Source organism: Trichomycterus rosablanca, chromosome 19 (genome assembly GCF_030014385.1).
Source record: "Trichomycterus rosablanca isolate fTriRos1 chromosome 19, fTriRos1.hap1, whole genome shotgun sequence".
NCBI classification, from domain to species: Eukaryota; Metazoa; Chordata; class Actinopteri; order Siluriformes; family Trichomycteridae; genus Trichomycterus; species Trichomycterus rosablanca.
Genome location: NC_086006.1, coordinates 6021440 through 6037886, shown reverse-complemented (window position 1 = coordinate 6037886; position 16447 = coordinate 6021440). Strand labels below are relative to the sequence as shown.

At 37.6% G+C, this 16447-nt stretch overlaps 1 protein-coding gene across 2 annotated transcripts; it reads right to left on the bottom strand.

Moving 5' to 3' along the window:
• Positions 1-13: 13 nt before the first annotated feature.
• On the bottom strand, positions 14-10228 carry cables2a (Cdk5 and Abl enzyme substrate 2a). 2 transcript variants are annotated; one of them, XM_063015830.1, is made up of 9 exons: positions 9729-10228; positions 8026-8118; positions 6390-6467; positions 5484-5583; positions 4730-4892; positions 4532-4629; positions 3652-3758; positions 2956-3160; positions 14-2142 (listed from the first exon to the last, which is right to left on the bottom strand). In XM_063015830.1, the coding sequence occupies exons 1-9, from the start codon at positions 10226-10228 to the stop codon at positions 2002-2004; spliced, it is 1485 nt and encodes a 494-aa protein (XP_062871900.1). In that variant the 3' UTR covers positions 14-2001. The 2 variants fall into 2 exon arrangements, with proteins under 2 accessions (XP_062871900.1, XP_062871901.1); XM_063015831.1 differs by lacking the exon at positions 6390-6467.
• Between the last annotated feature and the right edge of the window lie 6219 nt (positions 10229-16447).

Below are 16447 nucleotides of genomic sequence, written 5' to 3'. Positions count from 1 at the left end.
CACCAACTGCAAATTATTTATAAGAATACTTTAATCACAAGAAAACAGCAAGTCACATCCATACAGCACAAAACAGTACCAACACAAGTCAGAACATTTAAATACAAAAGATACAGGTATGTGCTTGCAAGAAAAGTGTTATTCTCACAAAAAAAACTTATCACAGTATATGTAGTGTTCCAGCTTGCCATGTGACACTGTTCTACATGCCCTAATTACAAAGCTGGTGACAAATGATCAGAATACACAAAAGACTTATGGCACATCAAAGGAATAAACGATGTTTGAATTAAGGCACTTCTTCCACCAATAGTCACAGTGTGTAAAGTGAAATGATTTATACTAAAAATAATTAGCTATTTCTAAATGACTATTTACAGGGATGTTTAAAAAAGACATACAGTTTACAGAGGGTACCAAACAAGTCAGTACCCTCTCCCTGAGTAAAAGAGTGTATAGAAAAATACATCACGCATGCGTACCTTAAAAATACCGATACGTTTTATACAAGTATATATTATTTCTGTTCTCTCATAGAGCTCATACATGAAAATAAATTACACCAGACATTTAAAGTGTTGCTGCAAAATTACCAATTGTGTGCTTGTTGTTCTGCCTGGGCTCAGCATATGCTGCTCTGGCCCGGCCAGTGAATGCGGAAACCATTGAAAACCAGCACAAAGCAAGAGAGTGATTCCCTTTCGGCCTTTCCTCCCTCAGACACAGCTGGTTGTGTCTGTAAAATGCCCCACAAGGCCAGTGACACAGTTAAGTCCCGGGTCTCCACGGCTGTGAGCAAGCATATTCTACTGCTGCACCACCTACATTGTTTAACACAGAAAACTTCCAATGTTTCTGGTTACATTTTTATTTTAATTAGGCAACGTTGTGTGGCTGAAGCTCCACGAATATTACCTCCTCCCTACCTTGCACAAAAAGCAGCAATCCATTAAATCACGTGTGTGCACTGTTGAGCTTCAGCCTCTGGCTGTAAACATTGTTAAGTATCTAAATAAAACGAGTAAGCCTAAGAATGATGTACAGTGCAGTTATCAAGCCGGATACACACACTGCATCATATGCAACGCATTACAGTACATCACTGATGGCTCAATGAGATCATTTACAGACTCAGATATCATACATGTGGATCTGTTTTCTGTCATCCAGTGTCTGGACTAACCACCCAACCCCTATAACCATGGATTGTATAAACATGGGACAATTTAGCACCCACATAGCAAACATTTCATAGTGCAGTTCTTATTTTAAAGACTATATTATGCAAGTTCCAAACTATTTTTAAGTAAGTAATCAAAATACTTTTAAGAGACCTTGTGCAAGACACATTAAGATCACATAAATGAAGAGATTGTGTGTCCTAAGTTCAACCAAATAGCTGCTAGCTGGTCTGGTTAATTTGGCACTGCTAAGCTACAAAACAAAAATAGACATACACAGTACTGGCTCCTCGCACAAAAATTCACAGCACAAATACAAACAAGTAGAAGTAAAGCAAGACAGTGAAATCACTATACTAGGGAACAGATGGACACTCAATGAGGCCCAAAGAACGTACCTAAAACAGTAATCTTCAACATACAGTGCTCCATTTAAATACACTTAAATATCTTAAGATAAATATCTTTATCTTAAGATAAAACATTTACAGTCAGTCTTTCATGTATATATTGCCTGCAGACAGAATATGCAGAAAAAACAGTGGTAATAAATAAAAATGGTATAAAAACCTAAATTAAAAAAAAAAAAAGGCATAAGTTCAACTAAGTAAAAAAAATTAAGTTTAAAAAATATGCTTAATAAATGTAATAATGTACAGTATATCATAACCACAATATGTCTACCACCACCACCACTAATCCCACACAACAAACAATTTGTCAGTCATAATGAACAAGTGAAAAAATATGGAAGACAGAAAATGAAACTCAAAGCCCACAGGTCAGTATTCCACATTTCTTTAGGTTCAGGAACAGGAATCTATACCTGCTGCACCAATCTGCGATAATGTGGCATGACTTTGCTTTCGGGGAGGTAAAGAGCCATTTCCAAAGCAACCAAGACAGGAAACTCCAGAGGGATTAGCTCCAGCCGACTTATTCTGAAACGCTCCTCCAGCTTCTGCTCTCACACACACAAAAAAATAAGAATGGGTCAGAATGATCAACCAATCATCTTACACCAGTGATCTGTATCTTAAGGTACAATATTGTTATATTCTTATGTTTAAAATTAAGTGTTGTTATATCATGTACACCAAGTCAGTATGTGCTTTAGCCTTTACATTTGACAAAAAACCAGCACTTATAGTAAAACATTTAACAAAATGTGAGTGCTGAAGGGTCATGTTTCACAAACGTACAAAATGGGTGGTGCAGTTAGCACAAAAATGATTAAAAAATGTTAAAGCTAGTGCTAACTTCGTACAATTAATTCGGAAAATCTAATCCTATGTAGCATGAGCACTCGGGTGGTGCAGCGGTAAATTAATCTAGCCCACTACCGCAGGCATCCAGTGTTTCAAATCCCCACTGGTGTTACCGACCAGTCAGGGTTCTACATACGAACATGATTGGTTGTGTCTTGGCAAAGGCAACGTGAAGGATTGGTGTCCTGTCTGGGGTGCGTTACTGCATTGTGCCAATGATTCCTGGGAGGCCGGACCCACCCACGTACTGTACATGGTACAAATATGCAAAACTAGTTGTGGTCCTTTGAAGAAATTATTTTTTGCATTAAACTTGAAATAAGACAAACTGCAGAAGGTGAGTTTAGTGTTATGCTGTGATTTGTCCTGATTTATATATTGCCTGTGATTTACCTGTGATTTGGCACATTCATAAGTAAATGCGTGTTGTATAATATCTTCATATACAAGCTGCAGGAAGCAACCAGGTGTAAATTGTATTAATACATTTTTAAAAAAATACTTACATCTATCAGAAGTTTGACCTCCAGCTTCTTGAGATCACTACTGATCTTGGCCGCCAGCAGCACACACACCGCAGATACAAGTTTTCTGTTGGGCTTGTTCAGTCGACCCTGCAGAACCAGCTTCTCAAAGTACACATAGGCCATCGCTATGGTAACCGGCTGTAGCCCACACTCCTCGCTCATGGCAAGCATCTCCCTTTTCAAACTGAGTAAAAGACAGACAGGAAATAAACAGGAGAAACAAATAATATTTCACAAAATGTTTTGTTGAAATTAAGGTGCGTAAATTATGTTTAGATTGAACATAAATGTACAGTGCCTCTTGTGAGCTCATGTGGTGTAATAGTAATAGAGTCATGCCGCTGGTAACAGAGATGTCTGAGTTCCGGGTGTTTGAATCTTAGGCTGGGCTCACAAATACAAAAGGTGCATGGCATTACATAGGCCTGGCCATTATAGAGACGCATATCAGTGCAACACTGGTGCCAGTCCAAAGCCCGGATAAATCTGAGGGTTGCGTCAGGAAGGGGAACTGGCATAAAAACGAATGATCTGCTGATTGTGAGGCACATGGTTTGTTTTTTCTTCTGCTTAGAAAAAAAAAGTTATTGAATGACTGTCGTTCCTGGATGTTTTCACTTCACATCACAGCACAAATATGTTGTGTACATATTGCATATTTGATCACAATCATACCTTCTGATCTTGCTCAATGTCAGCTTAATATGGGGAAACTTTTCCTTAAATGTCTCATTCATGTCCTTCTTCAGGTCAGAGGGTTTCACGTACTCAATGATTGTTGTCTAAAAGAGAAAAACAAGTGATTAGTTTATCTTTACATTTAAGATCACATGATGTGTCTTTATGATCATCTGAGAACTTCAAACAAGCAGTGCCTGGTTTACAATGTGTACAAAGATCATTACTGCAGGGTATCAAGTGTGTGAGTCACTTCAGTATGGTTTATGCTTTCAGTTCAGCCTTTTAGGTACTTTTTTCATCATATGATCTACTGCTCATGAGATCATGAGTGTAACTAACATTCAGATAAAAGCTTGCAGAAAGCATTATAAAGTACCATCTATAATGAGTACCATCAATGCTCATTATAGATGTTTAGAGTAGGTGCTTATTTGGTGCAAAAGTTTGGTCCAGCATGTTTAGTGGGGCTGAGGTTAGTAGAAGTTTTATTTAACCAAGCTTACTCCATGCCTTTATAAAAAGGGGCACCCCTTTTTATAAAGGCATGGAGTAAGCTTGGTTAAAATAAAACTTTTACTAACCTCAGCCCCACTAAACAGCTTTGGAATGAACTGAAACATCAACTGAGGCTGAACACCAGTGCCCAGCCATGCTAACGCTCTATTTACTAAACGGGCCCAAATTCACGCAGACATACTTTAAAGTACTGTGAGACGCTTTCTCAAAAGAGTGGCCATTATAGCAGAAAATATCAAATACAGGTCACTATTTAAATACCATTTGTTTGTCCACCAAGCTCATGGTCAGGTGTCCAAATCTTTTTGGCCATGTGGTGTGTATATACGTAGTGTATCTGTAGTATGCAACCACTTACCACATAAGAACCGAAGATCAGGACTCGCTTGTGCTTTCCACATGGCCACTGAGGATCACTTAGCAAGTTTGGGTCATAATCTGCTAACTCATCCACACCTTGGAAAGCAGGGCATAATGCACACAGTGAGTAAAATGAAACCCCCTGCACCATGTTTATATAAATTCTGTAATGTTTCAGATTTTGTGCTTAACACACCAGCCTCTTGTCCAATGGTGGTGTTTAAACGGGGGTGTGTGAAATTCTTCTGGTTGTTCATCCAGTTTCGGGGAGTCTGAGCCGTGCACGTGTCCGAGGGCACGCTGCCTTTCTGTCTGACCAGGGCATTGGTAGGAAGAAGAAACTGGGCATATGATACTGTCTGCAGTAAAATAGACACACACAGCTGTAAGGAAGCCCTTTCCAACTAGCTCATTTCTGCATGAATGACTTCATGTGACCTGAAACACACACTGTATAATGCAGTGTACACTGTCAATACAAACAATTTAAATGAAAGGTTATGAAAAAAGCAGCAGTTTTTAGGATAATGATTTGAACTATATGTGTGGTTCATGTTGAGTGGAAATCAGTTTAAGTCCTGCTTTGATCTGCCCTGCCATATAAAACTCTAAACAGTATTGTTTATCTGTTTTCACATGACTTTAAAGCCTGAACTACTGAACAGAAGATATTTCAATAGACTTCAAAAAGTTGTAAACAATAGAATTAGCTACAAAGTAAAATCTAGCTCTGCTGAGAATTTAATTTAGGTGTGTAATAATCAAGCCATTTGGGAAAATAAAGTACATTTTATTTTTATCAAACCTAAAAACATGCCTTAAATAAGACTGCCCATAATTATCATGACTTGAACAAAAACGACAGTACAAGCATGGCCAAAACCACAACAAAACAGAAACCAGAAAGATGCTGATGAACTACTGTAGATCTACAAACAATCCCCTCTTACCTTTCCCAAATCCCCCAGTTCCACGCCTTCTAGCACAGGAACTGGATCAGCTGATCCACCTGATGGGTGCCTCTGCCTCTGGGGTTCCAGTTTTGTGTCACTGTGTTAGATTGATATCTGATCAGTTCAGTATACATAACATGTAATGTGATAAGACTAACATTAATTTCTGTACAGATCTGACTGGGTAAGTAAGGCACAGTTGGTGTTTAAAAAAGGCACTCTTATAGCTCGATGGTGCAGCAGCTGTTCAGACAGTCCTCTTGAAGATAAGCTGCTCAGACTAAATAAAATAGTTCATCTGTATTTTGGGAGGAAATGTCACTGTTAAAGATGTAATAAGGCACTTTTAATGATGACAATGGAGAATGAATTAAGTGTGGACAAATCATAAAAAATGCAGTATTTTTACTCCAAGTTTTCCCAATTTACTTGTTGCTAATTAATGCAAACTGGTGCATGTATGTTTGTGATATGCTTACTCAGAAATGCATTCTGAGAGTGGCCTACAATGGAAAAAAGCCCTTTTAACTGCTGTTACACTGCATAATTTTGGTGCATAAAGTCACAGGTCATTAATCCACCACAGGGCTCCAGCAATACTCCCCTTTCCCAGTCATAGCCAGTAATGTCTGTGTAGACACCCGGTTGGCCAATAGCACCTGAGATTGGATCATAGTGGTGGTGGGTTAGTGTAACAGATTGCAGTGCCACCCAAGTACCCTCGTTGAGATCTTTATGACAAATCTATAGATAACAGACTCACTTTGCCCAGTTGGTGATCCAGTTTTACACAGATTACAATATGTTAACATTGCTGTTAGAATGACAGTAGTATAATAGTTTATTGATTTGTCCATCCCTGTAATGAAAGATGTTCTGTGGTTGTGTGCAGAAGCGCAGTACCTGATGTGAAAGCTCTCTCCATAAGGCAATATAGAGAAAGCAGCACACAGAGACCGCTTGGCACAGATCACAAAAATCCTGTAGGGCACAAACACACAGAGCAGGTACACACAAACAAAGAGTGTCAGTCTTTTAATAAGCAGCAGCTACCAAACTTGTGTTGTTGTATGTCTGTTAACTTGCTGGAACTTGTCACTGCATAGGTTTACATGTAATATTAGTTCCATATTAGTGTATTTGTGTATGACCAGGCCAGTTTGTTTAAAGCCGCCAAATTTGGTTATTTACAGCATCATTAAAATGTGGGGGTGGACATTATCACCCAACATAAATAAAGTATCGGCTCACTTTGAATAAAGTGAATAAAGATTTATATAATAATATCTGAAGGGATAGTAGGGTAAAAATAGATAAGTGAGAAAGGAGAGAACTGAAAGCACTGAAAGAAAAAAGGCCATTATTGGCATTTAACATATAAGTCATGGGAGAAGGAAGAAAGCTGAAAAGAATTGTTGGTAATTCTGGAAAGTAAATGAAATAGTGGTTAGTGATCTGGCATGGCAAATGTTAGCATAAAAACAAATACAGGGTTAGCAATTACATGAGAATCATTCTGTTAGCATAAAGGCAGTAATGTTGTAAGCCGGTTTGTGATTTTATTTTGACAACAAACCTTAATTCACTGTATGAGTTCCCCACAGAGTGAAACAGTTTCTGCATGTCACTTTACAGTATTAATGCAAATCTGTCTAGATATTTACCCACTCTGTGTCCACCCATCATTTCTTAATGATTTTACAAGAAACAATATGTACAAGTATTCAGTCAAAAACAGCCACATATGCATCATTGACATGGCATCACTATGTGATACTGATTTTCCTTGAAAAAAGTTATTAAAAAATTGAGTTTAATTAGCTAAATCTCATACAGAAAACATACTGTAGAAATCTAAACAGCAAACAAACATTAGTTATGATTATCAAAATTCCAATCAAAATGTTTATTAACTGAGATCAAATTCACTTAGTCATAAATTCTTAAAGTGATTCAAAAAAGGACACAAAAGTTTGTTTAATTAATACCATTCACTAATCACACAATGGCTCTGAAACACTGCTGCCATGTACAGTAAGGAGGATGGTAAGGAAGCCAAATGTTTCACCAAGGAATACAGTTGGATATTTGGTAGCTTTTTGGGCATCACCAATTGTCCAAACCTACAAACCTACTTTTTTAGGCAACAAACAATGATTAAGTTTGTTGTAAAAAGATGGATGGTTATACATATAACACTGTTAAGCATGATGTTTTTTGTACCTTGGGAACATACGTAGATGTTTATCCTTCATACAATAACAGTAGATTTAAAGCAACAATAGATACTAAATGCATATGAGACAAATAACAAAGAGCCGCAATAGGGCATTGTCATGTGTTTACTTCTCATGACATTACAGGATTAGTTTTGAATAGTCAAACCTAATGACTCAGAGCATAAATCAAACAGAGTAAGTGTGTCTGAAAGAGAATGTATTCAAACAAACAAAGTATTTAAATGAGAGCTCACAAGCCATTGTGCACTCATGCAAGCCTTTAAGCCTTGACTACTTTGAGCCGTCTTACACAGACTCACCTGCTGCCTCGAGTGTCATACTGCCGCATGTTCTTGATGAAGTGCACCTTTTTGCTCACTCTCGGGCCTGGAGATCCAGATTGATTTCGTATTCTTCGAAAAAAAAAAAAATACAGCAAATATTAGTCTGTCAAATAATGCATGACTGAAATTAATAATAACTATAATGGAAAGGTAGACATAAGCAAACAAGCAAACATTTAATGCTCATTTGTTTCTTGTGCTGCTACTACTAATAAGATCATAATAAGATCATTTATATAATGTTGGAATATAACCATTGACGGTGTTCACAGATTATCTAGGTGTATGCGTGCTAAGCAAGGAACAGCCATGGTGTGGATAGCATACCCATGAACAGAGAAGGACCCTGATCCAAGAGCCACACATACACTGAGATATGTTGTAAATACAAACTGACTTACACAGACAACTCTTTAACCATAAATGGTGCCTCCTGGGAAACAATACACCAGTAAGCAAACACATTTAAAGTGAATAGATGCTATTTTCCAGTCTTTTTTATATATTTTATTTGAATTTTAACATCATGTTTTACACACTTTGATTATATTTATAACAGGACAGGTAGTTACTGGTTACACAAGATTCATCAGTTCAAGTTCTTTTTAATGTTAAACACAGTCATGGACAATTTTGTATCTCCAGTTCAACTTACTTGGACGTCTCCACACAGAAAGGACCCAGACCAGTCCACCTGGGAATTGAACCCAGGACCTTCTTGCTGTGAGGCGACAGTGCTACCCACCGAGCCAACTAATACTTTTTAAACTAGTTATTTTCGTAACATGAAATAAAATGTTATTTTACAACACAATGGTTTAAATAAAAGCCTAAATGAATCCCATTTGATGTGTGGAGTGGTTTATATAGTCTGCTATAAACGGTGTATGCTTTGTTTAATACAATCCGGCAGTGCTGGTTTCAATCTACCTGTGTGACATTTGAGGGGGTAGAAAGACAAAAAGCTGCATACTGATACATATACAGACATGCCCGGCTGTGCTGACAGGTAAACACCTCACTGACATTAAGTCGCAATACAGATGTTTACCTTTAACTTTAGGCATTTAGACTCTGGCTGTTAAAACAAATATCGGGAAGCACAGTGGCTCGGTGGGTAGCACTGTCGCCTTACAGCAAGAAGGTTCTGGGTTCGATCCACAGGTGGGTTGGTCTGGGTCCTTTCTGTGTGGAGTTTGCATGTTCTCCCCGTGTCTGTGTGGGTTTCCTCCGGGAGCTCCGGTTTCCTCCCACAGTCCAAAGACGTGCAAGTGAGGTGAACTGAAGGTACAAAATTGTCCATGACTGTGTTTGACGTTAAACTTGTGAACTGAGGACGAGTAACTAGCGTTTCTGTCATAAATGTAACCAAAGCGTGTAAAACATGACGTTAAAATCCTAATAAATAAATAAATAAAACAAATATCTATGTGCTGAATTAACTTCGTAAGATTTACCACTGACAGACCTGTTGTTGAAAGTTAAATTCATTAGTGGGAGTTTCTGATGGCTAGACTTACTGCTGGTTTAAACTCACAGATGAAGAATTAAACTTACTTCTTAATGTTTTATATTTTATATCTGACTATTTAAAAGCACAGTTGTTCTACTTACATCTGACAGTATACATTTACTACTGTAGATCTGATTTTTATCAGTAACTGACGGTTTAAACTCACCGCTGTCGTTGATCAGGCAGGACCGAGGGGCAGCTAGACGTCGAGCCCAGAGATTTAACAATGCTAATCTGCGGAGGTCCAGGGCTCGAAGAAATTGGGAATCCCTGTAACAAAGACTCTCTTCTCCCACTTTCCGAGGACAGCTCATTGTTGTTTCCCCCCTGACTGGACTCTGCTACATGTGTGGTGGGTACAGGAGGCGGGGGACAGGTGTTAGTCCTCGGAGCCCCGCTGTAAGATGACAGTTGGCTAACGCTGCTACCGCTGCTGTTGGTCGGCAGTGAAACCGCCGCTGGTCCCACTTCAGTGCTTTGGTTCCAGGTCTCTTTAAATCCATTACTGAGAGCGTACACAGGCCGTCCATCTAAAGAAATGTTATTTAGGAAAAACAGAGCCGCTTGTCTCCGCCGGGTGTCTTTACTTTTTCGTAAATGTTCTTTAACAGGTTTGTTTGTGTTCGGTAAAATTCCGCTGTGAGCACCGCAAGCAGCGGCCGCCATTCTACTGAGCACTCCCTGGTGCGCACGCGCACTTACACTCCCGTGACGTGTCGGTCTTCAACGAGTCGATTCTTTAAACTGACTCTTTTAGGTAAGAGAGCCGATTCGCTATGAAGAGCCATTTTAACACAAGTCAAACAGATCCTGAAGAGAATATAAATATTAAATAATAAACTGCACTAGTTTTACTATTCTCACTTGATAAAACAATAATAAACAAACAAGTAAATTACATAGCTTCTATGAATTTTTATGTCAACTTTAAAATAAAATTAAATATGGATTAACAACAGTAGGTAAGCTACATTTTAAGTGAACATACATGGACCTATCTGCTACAGAGAACACATCAAACCTTTGCACATGCAACATTTTGTATTTAATTTCTTTCAAAACTATTGATAAATATAAACTTCTTTTTAAATTGTTTCATCAGTCTTCTGCGCCATGTGTAGCCTGATACAGCAAATTTATGGGAAAATGATTAGCATTTTCTATTTTACCCAAAGGTTGTCAGATTTCTGACAGTTTGTATTGACAAGCCACATAACGAATTAAAAGCACTTTGATCCAAATTATGCTGTCACGTGGTGATAAAACTGCCGAGCAGTGAGTGTTTGATTATCCAGATACAATAATCAGTTCATAGTTTTGTTGGTAACATTACTGCCAAGCAATTGTTGCTTGTTTGGCCTATTTATTTTATCCCCTCCCTCTTCCCTGGGTCCTTGTGTGTGTGTGTGTGTGTGTGTGTGTGTGTGTGTGTGTGTGTGTGTGTGTGTGTGTGTGTGTGTGTGGGTGTGTGTGGGTGTGTGTGTGTGTGTGTGTTATTTTATCTATCATTGGTCTTAAGGCACAAATACAACAATTTATCTTAGGCCACCACATATTGTACTATTTAAATAAAAGGCTGTGTGTGATTAAGACAAATAAGAGATATAGGGAGTGATGTACTGATGTAAAATTATTAATAAACTTACTCCACTTAATAGGTTTGTGTATTGTTAGGATCTGTCAGTATTCCCATCAGATTCCTGGTAGATTTGGTCACTCACAATGTTTAATTCATGGCTAAGGCCTTTGCTATAATAGCTATTTAATCATATTAAATTCAATCTATTTAAGGCCCCACAATAGACTGGCATCTTGTCTTGATTTAACAATCAGCTATTCAGTTTAATTTCACATGATGTGTTTAAAAATAATTTTGTAGTGCAATGGTCATTATCAGAATCAGACATACACCAAAGTAGTGCTTTGGTCTGCCAGTAAACACATTTGTATTTTTTTATTTTTTTAATAACACACACATGCACGCACACACACACGCACACACATGGCTTAAGTCCAATATCCTTCTTAAGTAATCACAGATTTACATGAGCAGTGTAAGGCTTACATACATTAAATGTCCCCAAACATTTACTGCAGCATAAACCAGTGTACCAGTTAGGTATGTAGAGATCTACAATGAGTTCTGCAATATAAGTAGGCTTTGCTGAGGTGGTACAGCTAGCACCAACATTAAAACACAGTATTAAGACAGTTTTGAGTGCATAAAGATTAAGATTCGAACTTAGTTGGGTGAAAGAGTTTTAAAAGTATTCATGACTGAAAACTAAATACACTATCCTAAATGCATCAAGTAACATAGTCAGTTAAAATACATAAGGCATTTTTAAAATATAAAGTAACTGCCAAATGCTGCCTTTTCAAAATGTATCTATAACTTAATACAATTCCTATGTTTCGGATTCTGCATGTAAAACAGTATGTGTCTTTCTTTGGATGCACTGATTTGCTTATGGATGCCACAAACACCATATTATTAGAACATACCAACACCATCATTTCTTCTTATTTATCATGACATTCAATAGTTCCATTAACTTCACTGAACAGAAATTTAGGTTCGTTTTTATTTTTATAGCTGAATCTTTGATTCGGCAACATCTTTACAAAAATGTGCTTACATACCTTACCTTCTAAAATATAAATAAGTTTTTATTTGGTGCATTTTGGTATGTATTTTATTTCACAGACACATGAGAAAATTGGTTTAGAAACTGGATGTAAACGTTTTGCTACATACCATATATGGACACCAGATCCACTAAGAAAACAAAGATTATAAAATGAAAGACATGATACCCAACAATTCACATATTCAGTTGCATACAAATTCTAAATCTTTAGAATAACTTGCATCTATCATTCATAAAATATGGTTTAATTTTCAGCCGTGTCAAAATAATATACATATACATTTAATATAACAAAGACAAACACATTCTGTCTACACTAACAACACACAGTTGTACTTTTCATGTCTTTACTGAACAAACAGGTTAAAAATATGTAAACCATTAAAATTCAATTTATAAAATGTGGGCTGTAGTGGTGCCTAGCTCTAAAAAGGCACAGTAAGAATGATAGATCTGTTCATGTAAACTATGATCCCATCAAAACAGATTTCATATGATCGTAAAAAATAATTGTAGAGATGCATTATGCTGAATAAGGCTACAAAATTAAATCTAAAAACCTCAGTCCACAATAAATCTCCACACTACAAACTGCTGCCACAAAGTGAAAAGCATATTATTGATTTTATTTAATGATTGGATGTTACACACCTAAACTCAATAATTAGGAGGGGTGTCCACATACTTTTGGTTATATATGTTTACACTAGTATATAGTACCATACAATTAAATACAATATAACAATAAAATGGTTAAAAATTAGAATGGCTTAAGGTCAAAATAAGAAAAAACAATCAATTTATGAATCATAATGATCTGTTTTAAAATTTCATAAACCATGGCATGCGTCCTACCTCCCAGCTAAGACAGCTTTCAAACAATAAGGGAACAATGAATTCCTAACAGTACGTAGAAGTTTTACATCAGAATCTCAGTTGTAAGATTGCATAACCCAAGATGATGAAAAATGGTTTACAGGTTTCCAGCCTGAACAGTGAACGTTTTATAAGTGTAATAAAGACATGAAATGTAAGCAGAATGTTTTTGTTATTATTACCTGCATGAATATCTGAAAAAACCTTTTGGTCAATGATACAAAAACAGGTAATTTTAAGGATTTGCTCATCTATTCCTGTAGCTGTATGTTAGCAAAAAATTATATTACAGATGCACGATGAAAGAACATTTGTGTTTTATTGCTCATGTTGGTCTAGTTTTAATCTTCATGCAACCATAATGCTTATTTTTGTTCATTGTAATGAAAAAGAATGGCTCAGAACATGTAAACATACGTTAAGTTTAATTCATCGCAGATGTATAATAGATCAGTGGGAACCTGAAACATCTGAGCCCTGTTAGATTTTAGACATCATGTTAAATACTGCAGAAGTAGCATCATCAATAATGTAGAATTTAACCTTGAAATAAAATTCTACTTTTGCACTTTTTAGCCTGGACATTTTTAAAATGTTGCATAACTCTCCAGAATGGGCTAATGAATATTTATCCACGTTAATCTACTAAAAAGCTGTAACATTTTGGTCTCATAACTACCTTATAAAAATCAAGCAAATACATCATGCGGCCAAAAGCATGTGGACACTTGACCTTGAGATTGTTGGACATTCAATTTTAACACCATGGACATTAATTATAACCTCTTTGCAGCAATAACCTAAATTCATAATTCATCATACAAAAAAGAACTTTAGTATCGTTACTGTTCTCCTCATTAGTAAATGCCTTGAAAAGATCACACCTAGAGAACAGTGCTAAATGAGATCAGACCTTGACGCTGGACGAGAAGGCCAGGTTTGCTTTTCATCAAATGTCAAAGTTAATTAGTGCGGGTAAGGTCAGAGGTCCTCTGCTCCAAACTCGGCAAACCATGTCGTTATGGACCTCACTTTTTGCCTAGGTCACAGCCATGGTAGAATAGTGCCTTCCCTAAACTTTTGTCACAAAGTTACAAGTGTCCAATTTTTTTAATAATTAAAAGCAGTTTCCACATACTTTTGGCCATGTGGTCAAGTTGCAGTTTGTAACAGCTCCTTCGGAATATACAATTGAAGTTTTACATTGTTTTCCTTACCATAAAACTTAAAAGCACCACTATTAAAACGTAATGCACCATAATACACTGCCTTCCTCTATCCATGTTTCAAAGTTTCCATGATCTTTTTTTTATTTGTATATTTTCCATGGCTGTGTTCACAATGATATTTTCAGCATCTCTCAAAAATAAACTGTTGGCACCCAGGTGGCGCAGCAGGATAAGCCACTAGCACACCAGCGCAGAGATTCTAAACTCCTTGGTTCGAAACTCTGGGCGCCATCCAGCGGGCATAATTGGCAGTGCCTGAAGCAGATACTAATTGGCTACCGTGTCTCCTACGGGGCGTGATGACCAGACTATGTGTAGGTGGGGTCTTCAAACGCTGTGCAAGGACCCTGATTAGCAGACAGAGGCACCTGTGCAGAAGCACGGATGAAAAAGAAAGTGTCCGCTAGGGACTGCGCATGGGCCGAAGGAGGCGTGAGCAGGAAATATACCTTCCTCGAATGCAGTCAGGGATCCCCAGCAGTGGAAGATTACGCTAAATCGGGAGAAAAATGGGAGAAAATGCTAAAATAAATAGAAAAATCAGCAGGTATGATCTCTTAACTGAATTTACCTTATCATGCATCATGAAATCAGTTATTGAGATTCATGTCTCTGAAGAATATTAAGAAGAATCAAATTGTGGAAGTCAGCAGTCTTTTAAAACTGCACAATCCAGCACTAAACACTTTCTCTTTGCAAAATCATCAAGACTAAGTGAGCTAGCTGGGTAGAGTACAAAGCTGTATTTTATTTTTGCATATGGTTATGTTTTACCAGCTTAAACTGTATAAGATTACTTGCAAAATTTCCAGAGAAAATTTGAAAAAAAGAGGCTTACAATTGCTGCATTAAATCTGTAATATTGGCAGCTTTAAAGGGCGAAAGCGAAAGGGCTGACTGAAAAACGTCAGTGACAGCATTGTGCAAGTTCAAGAACTGGTGCTCAGCCAAGAGAACAAACATAAGTTCCATCAGTCACATTTCTAAAGAAACTGGACTTCATCAGCCAATCATTAGTCTAATTTATTCGTGATCTGGCGCTGCTACAGTAAAAGAATTTTGAAAATTAAAAATCAACATTTCCCAAGGTTATGGACAAAGATAAAGGTGTTTTTGTGACAGTGCAGTCTTTGGTTTGAGGCACGAGTTTCTCAGTGATGCTAAAACAAATAGATTTTCAAATAGATGCAGATGTCCATGTGAACACAGCCTGTCTGATTTAAGGTTCTCCTCAGCATTTATGTTCAGATTACCTGCGTAATGACCCATTAAACTTAAAACCAGAGCTCTATATGGGATGAATCGTCTTGCCCTGCACATTTCTGCACTATGCCAGCTTTATTCAGCCCTTGGCTCACCCAAAAATCTTGTCACCAACAACACTTTGAACCCCCTGCTGTGTCGAGACCCCACCAGAAATGCAGAGCTCCACTAGAAAAAACAGATATCAGAAATGCATTTGTATGTGGTAGCCTGCGGTAGGGGAACTGCATGATGTGTTGCTGGTGGGAGGGAGTGACCAAACAGCCTGCAGAGGTCTAACAAAAATCAGATCTGTCATAGAAAAATATATAGAGCTTGTTTCTCCAGGGCTCGGTGGGCAAACACAGGAACAAAGCTAAATGATGCATTCAGGACACAGAATAAACAAAGCAAGTATTGTGCAGGATTGGTGAGCATGCCACAAAATCATATGGGAGCAAAAATGTAAAATTATTATTTTCATTTCATTTAATAAAAAAATGCATTATTCTGTTCAGGGTCGCCATGGGTCTGGTTCCACTGGGAAACACGGGGTGCAGGGCAGAAATACCTTAAACAGGGCACCAATCCATCACATGGCTTTGAGCACCCCCTTTCAGATATAGCCAATCATGTCTGTGCAGACGCCTGGTCAATAGCACCACTGAGATTCAAACCTGGATCTCAACAATGGTAGGCTAGCAAAATAGACCAATGCACCCCCCAAGCGCCAACTAGAATCATTTTGAAACTGATCCTACTGCATATGTTTTTTAAAAATGAAAAAGACACTGTTTGGGAGCCTTCACACAGTGCACACCATAAAGTTGTTTTTTCTCACAGCCAGCATAATGCCAGCCATTACCACCAGCTGGCCCAGAGTAGCA

What these genes read in the sequence shown, in the direction of transcription:
- cables2a (XM_063015830.1), bottom strand. Translation starts at nt 10,228, where the DNA reads ATGGCGGCCGCTGCTTGCGGTGCTCACAGCGGAATTTTACCGAACACA. An exon ending in GGAGAGAGCTTTCACATCAG is followed by an intron (nt 5,584 to 6,389) that starts GTACTGCGCTTC and finishes AATCTAACACAG; the next exon opens with TGACACAAAACTGGAACCCC. An exon ending in ACATTGAGCAAGATCAGAAG is followed by an intron (nt 3,161 to 3,651) that starts GTATGATTGTGA and finishes TCTTTTACTCAG; the next exon opens with TTTGAAAAGGGAGATGCTTG.